We start from the raw sequence: 16886 nt of genomic DNA, 5'->3' as shown, positions 1-16886 counted from the left end.
ATTTGACTCTGAAGGAAGGTTATGCAGCGATTTTGTTCTTCCACAACCAGGAACTACATAATATTTAGCAATTTTTAATGCCATGTTTATCGCACGGTTGCTCGATCTGACTCAGTGGGCGGGGCTACAGAATAAGGCTTTGATCTTCTTCTGTGGAGGCGGAGTTTAACCTACAAGCACATTCCGGGATCGATAAAAGCTTTTATTTTTAGTAACAATGTTTTTGTTGTTGTTGTTGTTGTTCTGAAACGTACAGGGCATTATTTTAGTACAATGACCTCTTATACATTAAAGATTGAGTGAAAGTTGATTGACCCCTTTTTTTCTTTAATATATTACATTCAATTTTTTGTAACATATATAGTTAATGTATTTAATAATAAAAAAAATCTAATAAGCTATTTCTAAAATTAGTGATCGAATCTTTGAGAAATATTTCGGAAAGCTGTTTGATCAAAAAGTGCGCCAACCCTGATAATCGCAACAATACTAGAAACACAATTTGCAGTGTTGTAAAACTCTTACACTATTACTTCTCATATAACAACAGATTGATTTAATTGGCGGTTGTCGTATTTGTTGAAACAGTCCGCTGAAGCGCAGTCGCATCCAAGGAGCGTTTTCGTTTATTACAGATGCTGCTGACTTTCCTCTTGAAATACTTTCCTGAGCAAACATACAGCGCCGGATTGAGGCAGCTGTTTGAGAACGCAAAGTACACAGAAAACTGGCTTCCAATGTTTAGAAAGTGAGACCACTCATTCTTATCCAAAACCTTTTGATCACAGAGCAAGTCTAGCAAAGTCATGAAGTGAAACGGACCCCAGCAGATGAAGAAGAGCAAGGTGACGGCGCACACCAGAGCCGTAGCCTTCTTGTCGTTTCTGTCCTCCCAATAACCGATGTGTCTCCGTTGCTTCAAAGCCCAGATGATATTGACGTAGCAGAACGTGATGACCAGGAACGGCAGAGCGAAGCCCACCAGGATCAGCTGCAGAAGATGAGCGAGTCTCCACGTCGTGTTGGGATAATCCATGTGGCATTCGACGGCTTGGTGATCTGGAATATCTTTCAGTTTTCGCATGCAGATGGTCGGAGATCCCATTCCCACACCGAACAGCCAAAGAACGACACAAATGAACTTAGCGTAGCTTTTCCGACGAAGCCACATGGCCTTCATGGTCAAAGCGAACGCGAGGTAGCGGTCCACGTTCACCATCACCAACATGTAGATGCTCGTGTACATGTTGACGTTTATAGAGAGGTTGACCACCTTGCACATGATCTCTCGGTAAGACCCCATGAAATGGTTCAGGATGTTCATGGCCCAAAACGGCAAACAGATGAGTAGGAGGAGATCGGCCAGTGCTAGATTACTGAGATAGATCTCAGGCACGGACCAGCGGCTTCCCTGGAGCAGGAACACTAGCAACACGAAAATATTTCCCAGAATTCCCGTCAAGCACACGGTGAAGATGTAGGGTGGGACGATGGAGTAGACCAGGTCCCACTCTGTCGAGTTTAACAGATCCTGGTATGATGGAGTGACGGATGCATTTGGAGGCTGAAGCGTCGCCAATGACACAAGCTCTGACTGCATGCTAGAAGATAACAATATAGATCAAATAAAGTGAATACAAAAATAATATAGGCTTTAAAAAAACACAAATAAAACTAAAAAAAAAAAAAATATTTTTATTTTAATACAAATTATAGTAGTGTAGTCTGGTGTCTAATTTATTCCAGAGGGATGCTTAAAACATTTGTAACTTTGCATTGTGTGAATGTGTTTGCATTGGGCAAGGTATGTTTGTTTATAAAGCACATTTCACACACAATGGAAATTCAATGTGCTTTAGATAAAATAAAATGAAATAATATATAATAATAATAAATAATAATCACAACGATAAAACAAGGAATTTAAAAACTTTTGAAAATGTTTTTTTAAACTTAAAATTTATTTAAAACAGTTTAGAATAGAAAATATACATAAAATAAAGTGCAATCAGTTCGGACATTGCATTAGATAAATAAAATATCAAAATGGAAATGGTTTGTGTAAATATTTCAAGAAACATGTACTTCTGCTGATGCACGTTTGTTCAGATTTGAGGTCTAATCCAAAAACATTAAAAAAAAGAAGATATTTGTACTCTGATTTACACTTTATGATGTGTCATTTATTGCAGGGATTTTTTTTTTGTCATCCGATCTGCTTTGATCGAAAATGTTTTCTTGAAGTCCCCTGGGATAAAAAATATTATTTTAATTACTAAACAACACATATGCATGCTCATGATTCCCTGAAGTTGATTAATCGTCTCATGACATAAAAAAAAAAGTAAAACAAAAAAACAAAACAAAAAAAACATTTATTTAATTTTGATTTGACTTTTTTGGGGGGGAAACTTTAACTTGAAATTATTATTATATTTTTTTTAAAGCACAAATTTACAAGGACAACATTTAATAATAATAATAATAATAATAATAATAAAAAGGTTTGTTAAAAAAAAAAAAAAAAGCACTGTGTCTATACCTGATTTAATGCAATGATGAAATTGTGTCTGAAGCATCCAAATACTTTTTGGAGCCACTTTGAATCATATATCTTCTTACCTTAATTTTAAGTGTTTTTCTATATTTTCAGTTTTTTCTGCTGGACTGATGTTCCTCACAATCTTCCTGTTCTTGCAGAAGAGCGTTCAGTAAGAGAGAGAGAGCAGTTCGGTCTTCACAGCCTCATTCCTCCAGAGCCATTGAGCGGCTGCTGAGGCTGAATCTCTTTATACTCACACTTTCTCTTCCCTCCACCGAAGAGAGACAGATGAAGACTTCAGAGCAATGCAAACGTCAAGTCTGATGCGCTGCTGGACTTGTGTCCTGGTCTTCTTAATAGAAAGTATCACATAAATAATACTAATAGTACATATAATAAAAATGAAGCAGTGTGACATTTTTGTCACCTGTATTTATTATACATTCAGTTTTTATGAGCCCATACTAGAACAAAAAAGATTTTCAGGACAGACTTTGATATTGGCTTGATAGATAGATAGATAGATAGATAGATAGATAGATAGATAGATAGATAGATAGATAGATAGATAGATAGATAGATAGATAGATAGATAGATAGATAGATAGATAGATAGATAGATAGATAGATAGATAGATAGATAGATAGATAGATAGATAGATATACAGCATACACTTGTAATGCAGTATGTCTACCAGCAGAGGGAGATCTGAGTCAACAGCTTCATGTGTTTCTGATGTGTGGATATGTAAATGTTTAAAATATAATGGCCAAAAATGTGCCTTCAGTGACTTCCTGGTAATAAGTTCATATTTTGCATATGACTGAAACTGTCAGATGAGTTCATAAATACCTGTTAAAGAGGTTGTGATGCTCTGGCAGAATAACTAATGCTATCACACTAATCTTCACTTGATGTTTTGAGGAGTAATATTTTTATATTTAATATGGAATGCATTCATGAAATGTCAGAAGTGATTATTTATTTTGAATAGATTCTGTTCACCACATGAGATCAGATTCTGTAAACTTTTGCAGTGTTTGTTGTCTGTTTTTATGAATATTTACTTCAGTTTTAGTTTTTGTTGATTTTGTTGATTTTTTTATTACTTTTTTATTATTATTTAGTATTATTTATTATTAGTATTTTTGATTTTATTGGTTTGTAATGTTGCAATTTATTTTAACTTTAAGTTATGTTATGCAATGCACATTTAGAAATATAATAATACAGTCTCAAATTCTAATGCTAATTTCTTTACAGAGGATGATTCTATATTACTATATTAATGTTGCTCATTTGATGATCATCTCACTTGCTGTCACCTACTGGCATTTCTAATTTCATATTTTATTTTCATTTTTTGTAATCATTTAATATTAAATCATCTACATTAAAATGTTATATTTAAACAACATTTATGCACAATCCATCTATGTTTTTATTTTATTTTATAGTGATTTAACTTGATTGTTAATAGCCAGCATGTCTTTTTATTTGATTGAATATATAATAAGAACCTGACATAAGAGGACACAGATATAACCAGAAATGTTATAAAACTAATAAGCCAACATCTCTGGCTTTTTTTTTTTGCTCAAAGTTATTTCAGGGTTTTGATTTCACAACTGAGAGAACATGTCTTGTTTATTATATTATAATGATTATTTAATATTGCATTTAGACTTTGACTCTAGCTTAGAGATGTTGCAAATTCATTCTATTATTTATGCTCCTCAAAAGCATATGTTTGTCTCTTTTGTGTTACTCCATAATGATGGTCTATTTGAGGGCATTTGTAGTTAATAGGGACAGTATAGGGTCCAAACATGACCTCAGGCCACCGCTCATGGCTCATTTCTAAAAGTAGAACTGCACATTTTTTGAGAGCAAAACTCATTTCTAAAAGCGAACTGATAGTTCAGTAAACCCCTTACCTAGGGTGACCATTCTTGCTTTTTTTTTGGTCCCACGGCTCTGTGTGAAAACACGTCTGACCACTGAGGTATCGCTGGAAAAACACTGTTTATGAGGTTGTTATTCATAGACACACAAAGAGGAACAAGTGTTGAGTCATTACTGGAAAGTATGTAATTTAAAAACCAACTAGTCATTTTCATACCCTGGAAACAAAAACTGGAAACAGACACAGTCTGCAGAAATCACCGTCTGTCTGTCTTATATTTAACATGCATTACGCAGATAAAAAGTGCCAAAATATTGCAATGCCTTTGAACAAGATCGACTGCAGTGTCATTGTATTTTCTGCAATATTTTGTATTTTAGGATTTATTTAGCAAACACTTTTATCCACAATGACAAAGGAACACGTGTATAACCTTGAGTTGTAAGTATACATGTGAAGTTTAATGTAATTGTACTTAATTTGGCAGTTGGAACAGGGGTATTGTAGATGACTCCATTTAAAACAATTTGTGTTACTAAAAAACTAAAAATTTAAATAAAAAATAATAAAACCATAAAAAATTACAATAAATTGACAAAATCACAAAACTAAACTAAAACAACACTGATTTTATGTATTTTATTATTATTCCATTAATATCAGAGATTAATGATTTTTAACATCAACATACAAAAACTTTATTTTCCAAAAAACGAAAAAAAAACAACAAAAACAGCCATTTCAGATTTTTTAGCATTTCAAAACATAAATTGAAAATGTACATTTTTATTCACATTTTAAAGTCACATGAAAACCGACATATTAAACAAACAAATTAATATTAAACATATTAACATATTAAACAAACAAATTATATCTTTAATGTGTACCTATAGACATTTTATACATAATAGTCTTAATATTTTGTGATGGTCTTTAAATTGGATGTACGATTTACGCAAACAATTTTCACTTGATATTTGCCAATAAATTTGACAAATAATTATGATGAAATGGAAAGTAACATGTGAAACAGAAACAGGCTGAAATAGTATTTTCCTGCAAAACCTACTTCAATCATTTATTTACAACTTCATTTTTTTTAATACACATCAAAACTGACATGTTAAACAAACATTATAAATGATCATTTTAATTTGTGCCTATGGACGTTCAATGCATAATGCTCTTAATATGTTGTGAAGGTCTTTAAGGTGGAGGAGAGCTGTGATCTTGTAGAACCGCTTGTCGAATCATTTTTTATCTCCGTAAGCTGCTTCATCAGCTCTTTGACTTTCTTCCTGAAGTTCTTGCCCACGATCACGTAGAGTATGGGGTTCAACACGCTGTTGCTCAAAGCCAAGTAGGTGAATATCTGATTGGAGATGTCCAGACCAGATTGAAAGTCACATCCGCTGAAGACGCCGAAGCGCATCAGGATATCCATGAGAGTCACGATGTGGAACGGCACCCAACACAAGAGAAACACAATCAGCACCACCAGAACCAGGACGGTGGCTTTCCTTTCAGTGTTTTCCGCATTGAAGCGGTCGAGGACCTGCTCGCGCAGAGCTCGGATGATCTTCAGCGTGCAGTAGGAGATCACCAAAAATGGGATGATGAAGCCTAGCAAGATCAGAAGAATGTCACAAGCGAGCCCAATGTTGGGGTTCGGATAGTTCAGAATACAAGCCGTGATGTTCAGCTCCGGGATGAATTGAGTATCCCGGAAATGAAGCGTGGGGATGCTCAGGATTAATCCGAAAAACCAGACGGCGATGCAGTTGAGCTTGGCATAGCGCGGTCGTCTCATTCTACCACGCGATAAAGCATGGACGAGTGCGACATAGCGGTCTGCGCTAATCAACACTAGTAAGTAAATACTGCAAAGCATGTTCATTCTGATCCCTGTGTTGACTAGTCGGCACATGAGCGAGCCAAATCGCCATTTAAACGCATCAGCGATGTTGATAGCCCAGAACGGCAAACACGAGACCAACAGGAGGTCGGCAGCTGCAAGATTCCCCAAATAAATTTCTGCCACCGTACACGCTTTCTTATGCAGGCCGAAGACCAGCAGGACGAAGATGTTTCCCAGGATTCCCAGCACACAGATGATGAACATGTAAGCAGGCTGCATTATGTACAACCAGTCCCACACTTCCCAATGCGGACACTGGGTGTCGTTGGTAAGGTTGCTCTTGGAGAAAGCCGTAGGGATTGTGGAAAAGATGGATGGTGTTGTTGCTTGTATGTCGTGCTCCATGTTTCTGTGGAGAAATGTACAGTGTTAGTTTTTACATTTATTCATTTTAAAGGAAGTATCTTCGTCTCACCTAAGCTGCATTTATTTGATCAAAAAATAATAATAATAATGTGAAATAGTATTATAATTTAATGAGTATTTATTAATAACTTTAAGTTGGCGTGAAAAAGCCCAGGTAGAACGTTGAAAATCTTTCAAAACTTTGCAATCTGAATGTTGTCAGTTTGAAGTATTTTGTAAGCTAAAATAGTTTTGAAGATTAAAGTTTGAATGTTTTATTTCAAGGCAATACAGATGGGTATAAAACATATTGCTTGGGTACCTGGGGTGGTTGCTAGGTTGTTTCTAGCGTGACTAGAATGTTGCTAGCATGTTTTTAGCATGATTAGCATGTTATTAGCACAATTAACATGTTGCCAGCATGTTGCCAGCATGATTAACATTTTACTTGTATGTTTTAACATTGTAAGCATTTTGTTACCATAATTAACAAGTTAATAACATGTTGATAGCATGATTCTAGCATGATTAGCATTTCTCTTGAATGGTGCTTACATTTTGTTAGCATGATTAGCACGTTACTAACATGTTTCTAATATGATTAGCATGCTACTTGTATGTTGATAGCATGATTAGCATGTTGCTATCATGGTGATAACATTTTGTTATCATGATTACCAAGTTACTAACATGTTTTTAACACGATTAGTATTTTACTAGCATGTTTTAACATGATTAGCAAGTTACTAGCATGTTTCTAGCTGGCTATTAGCACAATTAGCAAGTTACTAGCATGTTAATAACATGATTTGCAAGTTACTAGCGTGTTGTTAACATAATTCTAGCATGATTAGCATGTTACTAGCATTTTCTCGCATGTTTAGCAGGCTGCTAGTTTGTTTCTAGAATGATTAGTAGGTTACTAGCATGTTGTTACCACGATTATTGAATGACTAACAAATTATTAGATTGTTTGCATGATTCCCAAGTTACTAGCATTTTGTTAACATGATTAATACATTAATAGCATGTTGGTAGCATGATTAGCATTTTACTAACATGATGCTAGCATTTTTCTAACATGTTTAGCAAGTTGCTAGCATTTTGTTAGTATGTTTAGCAAGTTGTAAGCTTGTTTTTAGCATGATTAACAACACCTCTAAAAAACAGCAGAAAAACAGCTTGAGAGACCAGCCAAGCAGGCAGTCACCCAAGACTTTGTTTTGTTTTGTCTTTGAGTTGTTTTGTTGTTTAGCAATAGACAGATTAAATACACAATGAGATTCATTCTACAAATGTTTTTACCCCCTCAATGAAAGTCTGGTAACCATTAGCAAGATCAGTTAGAAAATATATAGCAACCTGAGTCAGACCAGTCTGAAGGTTTGGGCCAAGTTTGGTTATTGTAGTTTAAAGGTCTAGGAGAAGATGCATTTTAAAATTTGGTCGAAGAAGAAGAACTTTAAATAAGATTTCAGTAAGTTGGCTTTTTCAACCCAACTTAATAACTGTTTTCTATTGTATTATTTGTTAAAGTGTCATTTATTTCTGGGAACAAAGCTGAATTTTCAGCATCATTACTCCAGTCTTCAGTGTCACGTGATCTTCAGAAATCATGAAAATATGCTGATTTGCTGCTCAAGAAACATTTCTGTTTAACATTAGTGTGGAAAAAGCTAATAATAAAAAGCTGCTTCATATTTTTTTGTGGAAATAGTCATACATGTTGGTTTTCAGGATTCTCTGATGAACAGAAAGTTCAAAAGAATCTTTTGCTATTTTAAATGTCGTCACTTTGAATAAAAGTATAAGTAAAATTATTTATTACATTTTTTGGTTACCCCCAACTTTTGAATGGTAACGCATTATGGTTTCTACAAAAATATTGACTGTTGTATGACTGTTTTCAACATTGATAATAATCAAAACTGTTTCTTGAGCAGCAAATCAGCAAGACTGGAGGAATGATGCTGAAATTTCAGCTGCACATCTCATAAATGAATTAAGTTTTACAATAATGTTCACACAAAACTATTTTAAATTTGTGTAATATTTAGCAATTTTACTGTTTTTACTGTATTTCTGATCAATAAATGCAACCTTGGTGAGCAAGAGACTTCTTTCCACATTTTTACTCACAGTTTTACTCCCAATATTTGACTATTATTTGACTAAAATTAAAAGGCTGTCAGCACGTACTGACAAAAAAACCCATATGCCTTGCTTTCATTGTACTGAAAAGAGTAGCATTCTGTTTTCACAAAAAAGAAAAAAAAAAAGAACAAAGAAAAAAAATCAGTCATAGTGGTTTGGAACAGCTTGTGGGTGAGTTACTCCTTGAATCCCGGAAGTGGCATCCCTATGGAATGAAAGCATTGTGTAGTTAAATAATATTTCTAGTGTGATTAGGAAAACTGTCTGTCAGGTTACAGATTAGTTGGAAAAACAGCGGGAGAACCTACAACATGTCACGGCTCGCCTACTGTGGCAGAAACGAGGAGAGGAAAGAGCGTGGAGACGAAGACGATTAACACGAAAGGTATTTATTCTTGCAAACAACGAGGAACACAAGCTGGATCACACACGCATACTCAGGGGTTGATGTTAGAAACCGGACAAGGGAAACTCAGACACAAAGGGTTTATATTGAGGGACTAATCTAGGAAATCAATGGGACACAGCTGGGATCAAATAAACACAATCAGGGCAGGAACAGGAAGACCAAAAAAGGGCGTGGAAACATATGGGGACCAAAACACACACAAAACAAGGAACAGTCTGACATAACTCCCCCTCCCAGAAGGTGGGTGCTCTGGAGGCCTCCAGAAGCAGGGTTCTTGGACAGAAGGTCTCCAGGGCATCACATGTTCCAGGGACCCATGGATCCGAAAGTTCAGACTCACCGACTCAGGGATTGGGAAGTGCTTTCAATGATCTGACACTGGAGCGAAATCAGGGGCTGGGTTGAGCTCTTCCTCCTCTGATTACGGGTGAACTGGGCGGCTGTCGATGCCACGGTCGGTGGGCTTATGTCAGTGGCTACCAGTGGTCTTCACAATGGCGTGGCCGGCAAGCCTGACTTCGGAGCGGTCGACGGGCTTGAACAAAAACAAACAGGAAAAAAAACCCCTCTTAAAATGAATGGAAAACAAACAAGGGGCAAAGGGGCGCTGCTTACTGTTCTGTTCAGGTCCGGTATTCTGTCCTGGCTCACTTACTGTGGAAAACTGCGCATATGAGGAAACGAAGGAGCGAGGAGACAATGAGGATTAACATGAAAGGTATTTATTCTTGCAAACAACGAGAAACACACACACGTAGAGTGAGCGCTTGATGATATAAAACGGACAAGGGAAATTCAGAAGCAAAAGGTTTATATTAAGGGGCTAATCTAGGAAATCAAGCAGGGACAGGAAGACCAAAAAAGGGCATGGAAACATATGGGGACTAAAACACACACAAAATAAGGAAGAGTCTGACATAACATTTAATTTTTATTACAGCTTCATTGATCAGTATAGTCAGAAGTTTAAATCACTGTTTAATCACTGATTCACTGTTCACTAATTGCTGTTAACCAGGAACTGGTTGCTTAAAAGTTTTTTTTTTTTATTATTCAGTTACACACACACAAACACACACACACGCACCAATGCACGCACGCACACACACACACACACACACACACGCACACACACAAGACAGTCTTAAGAACTAATCTGACCAACTAGCAGTTAGCCAACGGTTAATCAGAGGCTAAGTTTGTTCAAGTCTTATTAATGTCTGTTTATCTCAGGATATGAATTATGAGACTGTCTGAAACTACTAATTAATGTGTTAATTTATACACTAGTATGCAGAAGTTTGGGGTCAGTAAGGTTTTTAATGTTTTTGAAAGAAGTCTTCTGTTTAGTCGTCTGTTCACAACTGCTGCATTTATTTAATTAAACATACTGTAAAAACTAAATATTAATGCATTTTAAAACAACTGTTTTCATTGTGAATATATTATAAAATTAACTTGATGGCTGTGATGCGCAGCTGTATTTTCAGCCTCATTACTCCAGTCTTTAGAGTCACATGATCTTCAAAAAATCATTCTGAAATACGGATTTGCCGCTCAAGAAACATTTCTGATTATTATCAATGTTGAAAACAGTTGGCCAAAGTTTTTGCCCAAAAATGTCTTAAATTTAATGCATTTTATTGAAAATAAAAAATTTAAAACAAAACTTTTTTAGTTAGTACGCGTGCTTATGTACAATTTAAATTGACAGTCAGAAATACAATTTGTGTTCACTAATGTGGTAATCATAGCAACAGTCAGCTGCTTTAGTACTTTACATTGGAATTGTTAGTAAAATATATATACCATCATTATTTATCACTTTATTGTTGATTTGCATAATGCAAATAAATCACAAAAAGCATTTGAAAAGTGAATAAGATACATGAATCAATATTAACAGTTTTTTTTTTTTCAGGCATTCAGAAGAATCAATAAGCAATACAGATTAACCTGAAAATAATGTACATTTTGATTAATAAGTTTAGAAAAATCGGCAAAATATGTAATGCAGTTTTAAACAGAATTAAAAATGCTAAAACGTCTCTTTCTTTAGCTTTTCTCTTCAGCTTTACTTTTTCTCTTCCCCCCTTTCTTCTACTTCATTAGAAACAGAACATGTTGCTTCAGGACACTCCTTTGAGCCAATATGTTGTAATCGTTTTTTTTTTTTTTTTTTGGTTCTTTATCATTTGAGCAAATCAAAATTAAAGCACAATATATCATTTAAGCTCTCCAGCAGAGTGGACGCATTTGATCCTCACAGTTTAGGTAAATTCAGTTAAAACGACCCGCCGTTTGACAGACATCTACATGGTTTTGTCATTCAAACAGAGCTGTACATACCTCACTCGTCCAAAAAGTGAATCCAGATGTGTGCTTTCTCCCGCTGATGTGCCCCTTTCCAGTGTGTCGTGCTTTAGTGAGCACATGGCATGGCCTGACTCTTAAAAGAGTGGATCCACGTTACTCTGATGTCAGACCTGGTCTCCACCCTTCGGCTTTTCCCTCCTGTTTGTACTGGAAAACCCAGAAACAGCCGCCTGGAATCAAACAAATACAGCATATTTCCCTTTATTGGTCAAGATCCATGCGGATGAGAGTCTAGGAGTGTCTGTGACCCCTCAAGTCTTTCTTTCATGCTTAGCAGTGTATTTGTCAGTTTTAATGCTTTGGATAAGATAAATAAATCATGACCTCGTAAAAGTGTGTTTATAAACCCACTTACATCCCAGCTGCTGCTGACATCATTATGGGGGTGAAAATAGAAAGTTGAGAATTTTTCAAGTGATGAATCTGTGCCAGAAACCAATCTGTTTGCAGTTCATATTTTACACTTGCTGTTTAAAACTGAGGCAAGCATCTCTTTAAATCCTTCCTGATCCTTCAAATGCCAAATAATAAGTATTGAACTCTATTTTTATTAAATGAGCAGGCATTTTTCTGATCATTTTTTGCCTTTTCGAAGTTTATTTACAGATAAGGTTTTCTCAAAATTTTGAATAGCGTTAATCAAGTAATCTTAACAGTACAAGGAATTTGTTTTGGTGACATAAACTTCCAGTACACAGAGACAACAACACACAGACAAAAAATACAAAAAAAAAAAAAAAAAAAACCTTTGCAAATAAATAAGTGTATAAATAATTGTGCTATAAATGATAATGGAATAGGATTGAGTAAGATGCAGGGATGTACTAGGATGGAGGGGTTACAAATAAATATAAGGAAATTACATGTTTTTATTGCATAAGTAGGGAACATTTTACTGTTCATGAGGTAGATTGCCTGGGGGAAGAAACTGTTCTTGTGCCTGACTGTTCTGGTATTTGCGGCTCTGAAGCGCTGGCCAGATGGCAAAAGTTCAAAGATTTGGATGTGAGGGACCCAAAGTGATTTTCTGAGCCCTTTTCCTCACTCCGGATGTATACAGTTCTTGAAAGGTGGACAGGGGAGTACCAATGATCCTTTCAGCAGTCCGAACAGTTCTCTGTAGTCTTCTGATGTCTGATTTTGTTGCTGAGCCAAACCAGACAGTTATTGAAGTACACAGTACAGACTCAATGACGGCTGAGTAGAACTGTTTCAGGAGCTCCTGTGGCAGGTTAAACTTCCTCAGCTGGCGAAGGAAATACAACCTTTATTGGGCCTTTTTAACAATGGAGTCAATGTGATTGTCCCACTTCAGGTCCTGAGAGATGGTGGTTCCCAGGAATCTGAATGACTCCACTGCAGTCACAGTGCTGTTCATGATGGTGAGTGGGGAAAGTGCAGGGGGGTTTCTCCTAAAGTCCTCGATCATCTCCACTGTTTTGAGCGTGTTCAGCTCCAGGTTGTTAAGACTGCACCAGACAGCCAGCTGCTCAACCTCTTGTCTGTAAGCAGACTCATCACCGTCCTGGATGAGCCCGTTGACTGTAGTGTCGTCTGCAAACTTCAGGAGCTTGACAGAGGGGTCTTTAAAGGTGCAGTCGTTGATGTACAGCGAGAAAAGCAGTGGGGAGAGAACAGAGCCCTGAGGGACACCAGTGTTGGTGGAGCAGCTGTTTGATGTGAATTTCCCCAGTCTCACTAACTGCTGCCTATCTGTCAGAAAGCTGGTGATCCACTGACAGATAGAGCTAGGAACAGAGAGCTGGGGCAGTTTGGTCTGGAGAGCTGTTGGGATGATGGTGTCGAAAGCCGAACTAAAGTCCACAAACGGGATCCTCACATAAGTCCCTGTTTTGTCCAGATGTTGCAGGATGAAGAACAATCCCATGTTGATTGCATCATCAACGGACCTGTTTGCTCGGTAAGCAAACTGCTGGGGGTCCAGTAAGGGTCCAGTGATGTCCTTCAGATAAACCAGAACCAGTTTTTCAAAAGACTTCATGACATCAGATGTTAGAGCCACAGGTCTGTAGTCGTTAAGTCCTGTTATCTTGGGTTTCTTTGGAACGGGGATGATGGTGGAGCGTTTGAAGCAGGAATTGAACTTCACGCAACTCCAGAGAGTAACGTTCGCATAATGTTTGCAAAATGCTAAAATGGAATGTTCACCGGGACAAGAAAAAATATCTAGACATTCTGAGAACATTCAGAAATAACGTTTTCATTTTGTTAACAAACCGTCTTCAGAACATATTTTTCATTAGCTGGGTACTTCTTTGAATCTCTTCCTCTGTCAAACATCTGGATCAATGATTAACAATCCTACAAAACAACTGTGAATGAGGATGAATGGCATCACAATATAGTTGGTTGCTGAGGTGTTCTGAACTTCACTGTCTTCAAAACGAAACCTTAGCTTTGGTGGGAAGAGTTTCAATGCTTGCTTTGTGTGGAGCTCTGAGACATTCAATGTTTATGTCAATCAATTCCAATGATGCTTCCATTTAAAAATCACACTGGAGCCAAGTGGACCCCAAAAAACCATTACTGAGGCAAAGCTGTTAGTTTACAGACCTCAAGATCAAAATCACTTCTCAAAAGTGTCTCGTATGCCCTCATGAGAGCATCATTTAGCACTTACTGAACACTTACTGTACACTAGTGCTTTTATTGCTCTGTTGAGAATATGCAGCTGTCAGATATTACTAATGCAAATCACACTAATGCTAATAGATCGCTTATAGTGACATCATGATGCATGTAACTATGCGTTCTGAAGTAATTACATTTTGTTGGCTATGTTCAGAAAGGAATACTACTAGTATACTGCATAATTATGCTGCGCTGTTGTCAAGTGAGGTGTAAAAACAGAAGTTTGTCATTTTTTATCCAATTTTGAACTAAATTGTCTTAGGTTTTGGCAGTTTGATCTAATTGTAAGTCAAGAAGCAGATATTAGGGGGAAAATAATGACATTATGATCTATTGATGATATTTTTGTCACGTAGGAAATTTTAAGTCAAGTTTAGTGCATTGCATTTTAGGAGATTTTTCTGCATGATATTTCTGTCTAAAATGTGCAATGTTTATTTTTCAGGGTTTTTTTGATGAACACAAGGTTCGAAAGAAAATAGAAGTCTTTTGTAAGTTTAAAAACGTCTTTACTGTCACTTCTCTTTCTATCACTTTAATGGATCCTTGCTTAAAGTATATTAACTTCCACAAAAATGTGCCTTAGAACAACTGAGCAAATCTTAAGTAGAAAATCATCATATCAGGATGACTTCTGAAGATCATGTGACACTGAAGACTGGAGGAATGATGGTGAAAATACAGCGGTGCATCACAGAAATAAATTATATTTCAACAGATATTCACATGGAAAACAGTTTTTTTATATTGTAATAATATTAACTGACTTTTTGGTGAAAAAAGAAACATCTTAAATAATAATTGTAATTGTTCCAAACTTCTGAACTGTAGTTTCAGTCATCCAAGAATGCCATACATGCAACAATAGCATGTGTTGTATGCATATTCTATTTAGCAAAATTCTGAATGGTGCTTGTCAATTTATTTATTTATTTTTTTCCGGAAATAGGACAACGTCTGGGTGAAATGATGTGGTTCAGTAAATTCAGTTCTGTGATGTAGATTCAACATTTTTCCCTTGAGAAAGACACTTAGTCAAATTGAAATGCCATTCAAAACCATTTTTTCTTGCAAAGTCTGATTAATATATGAGTCAAAAAAGGATGCTCAATTAAATAAAAATGGAGGTCCAGGCTTGACTATCTATTGGGAATTAGTTGGATCTTGAAAAGGGCTGTTATTTACTAGAATAGAGTCAGATAGAAGATCAAAAAAGCGTGTTACATGCATTTTAATTGAAAGATTATGAAGGCATTTTTTTCTTTGCAATCGTTTACAGTAAGAAGAGCAGTAAAGAAAGTAAATGCAACCGGTATTTAAACTCCAGATTTCCTTATTTTTGTTCTGTTTGAGATCACTGCTACATATTGAGCCAATATGAATGACATTCTCAGGATGGTAAGAGATGCTTGATTTCATCAAAAGCAATAAGTGAAGAGAGTCCAGGAAATACTGGACATGTTTGGCTACTTGAGCAGATGGAAATGATTTAGAGAGTTTGAAATCATAAGTTTCAAGCACAAATCACAGTTGCTGAAGTGCTTTGGTTTGCTAACAAGAACATAGACATGGACACAACTCACCCACAAAAGACAATATGAGAGCTATTTATACACAAGAGGAGGAACACCTGTGAACAATCAAGACAATGACCCAATCACAGAACAGAATAAGAACCACATGACCTAGTCAACCAATGAGGGCAAGGGAAACACATGACAGGAACAATAACTGCGAAAATGACAAAATAAAAGACATGAGAACATCAACCAAAACCCAAACCATTCGTGACAAATGTGCAGATGTATGAAGTGTTTGTGTTTCAGAACAGAATGGAAGATTTTAACGTGTTGGTTTTGTGTCTGAGTTTCTTCATTTATTTATTCTTAACGTGTGGTTTTGAAATGGTCTCGAGCTGTGGAAAGTCTTAGGGCAGATCACAGCTTTCAAAACACGTCATATCGAGACATTAGACATCCACACTTACACTAACAGAGAGCAAGTAAACCAGGGTTAGGATTAAACAGGATTAAATAGAACTAAAAAAAAAAAAAATTGAAAAAAAAAACTTGCAAAAAAAAAACAAAACACAAATAAGTAAATAAATGAAATATATATATATATATATATATATATATATATATATATATATATATATATATATATATATATATATATATATATATATATATATAAATTTAAATTAACTATTTTTTTTTACTTAGTGGCCCAGTAATCATACTGAAAAAAAAATTCAAAGTAAATTAATTAAAAACTAAAACCTAACCAGTATTAAAAAAATTATAAACATGATAGAAACACTCAACAAAACTACTAAAACTTTAACAACAATTAACATGGAAAAAAAATATATATATAAAAATGACCATTGAAAAATACTAGAAAAAAATTCTAATAAACTGAAAAAAAAAAAAAAAAAAATTATCTAGTTGCCAAGTCAGAATATTTCAATTTTGTTAAATTGAAGTACTAAAATAATTAAAAGTAAATGAACTAAAAACTCAAACCTCTTATATATTCAGAATAAATATACAGTTTTTGTTAATATATTTATATATT

General features: G+C 35.6%; 2 protein-coding genes across 2 annotated transcripts; both read right to left on the bottom strand.

The window, feature by feature from the left end:
- Positions 1-453: 453 nt before the first annotated feature.
- Positions 454-2749, bottom strand: LOC113079068 (B1 bradykinin receptor-like). The gene is made up of 2 exons (XM_026251262.1): positions 2623-2749; positions 454-1601 (listed from the first exon to the last, which is right to left on the bottom strand). Exon 2 carries the CDS (start codon positions 1598-1600, stop codon positions 557-559), a length of 1044 nt encoding a protein of 347 aa, XP_026107047.1. The 5' UTR covers position 1601; positions 2623-2749; the 3' UTR covers positions 454-556.
- A 2590-nt stretch (positions 2750-5339) lies between these two features.
- Positions 5340-11992, bottom strand: LOC113079067 (B2 bradykinin receptor-like). The gene is made up of 2 exons (XM_026251261.1): positions 11628-11992; positions 5340-6719 (listed from the first exon to the last, which is right to left on the bottom strand). Exons 1-2 carry the CDS (start codon positions 11711-11713, stop codon positions 5639-5641), a joined length of 1167 nt encoding a protein of 388 aa, XP_026107046.1. The 5' UTR covers positions 11714-11992; the 3' UTR covers positions 5340-5638.
- Positions 11993-16886: the final 4894 nt, after the last annotated feature.

Source organism: Carassius auratus, unplaced genomic scaffold (assembly GCF_003368295.1).
Source record: "Carassius auratus strain Wakin unplaced genomic scaffold, ASM336829v1 scaf_tig00027103, whole genome shotgun sequence".
NCBI lineage: Eukaryota > Metazoa > Chordata > Actinopteri > Cypriniformes > Cyprinidae > Carassius > Carassius auratus.
The sequence above is the reverse complement of the archived record's forward strand: the minus strand, read 5'-3'. Positions and strand labels throughout refer to the sequence as shown.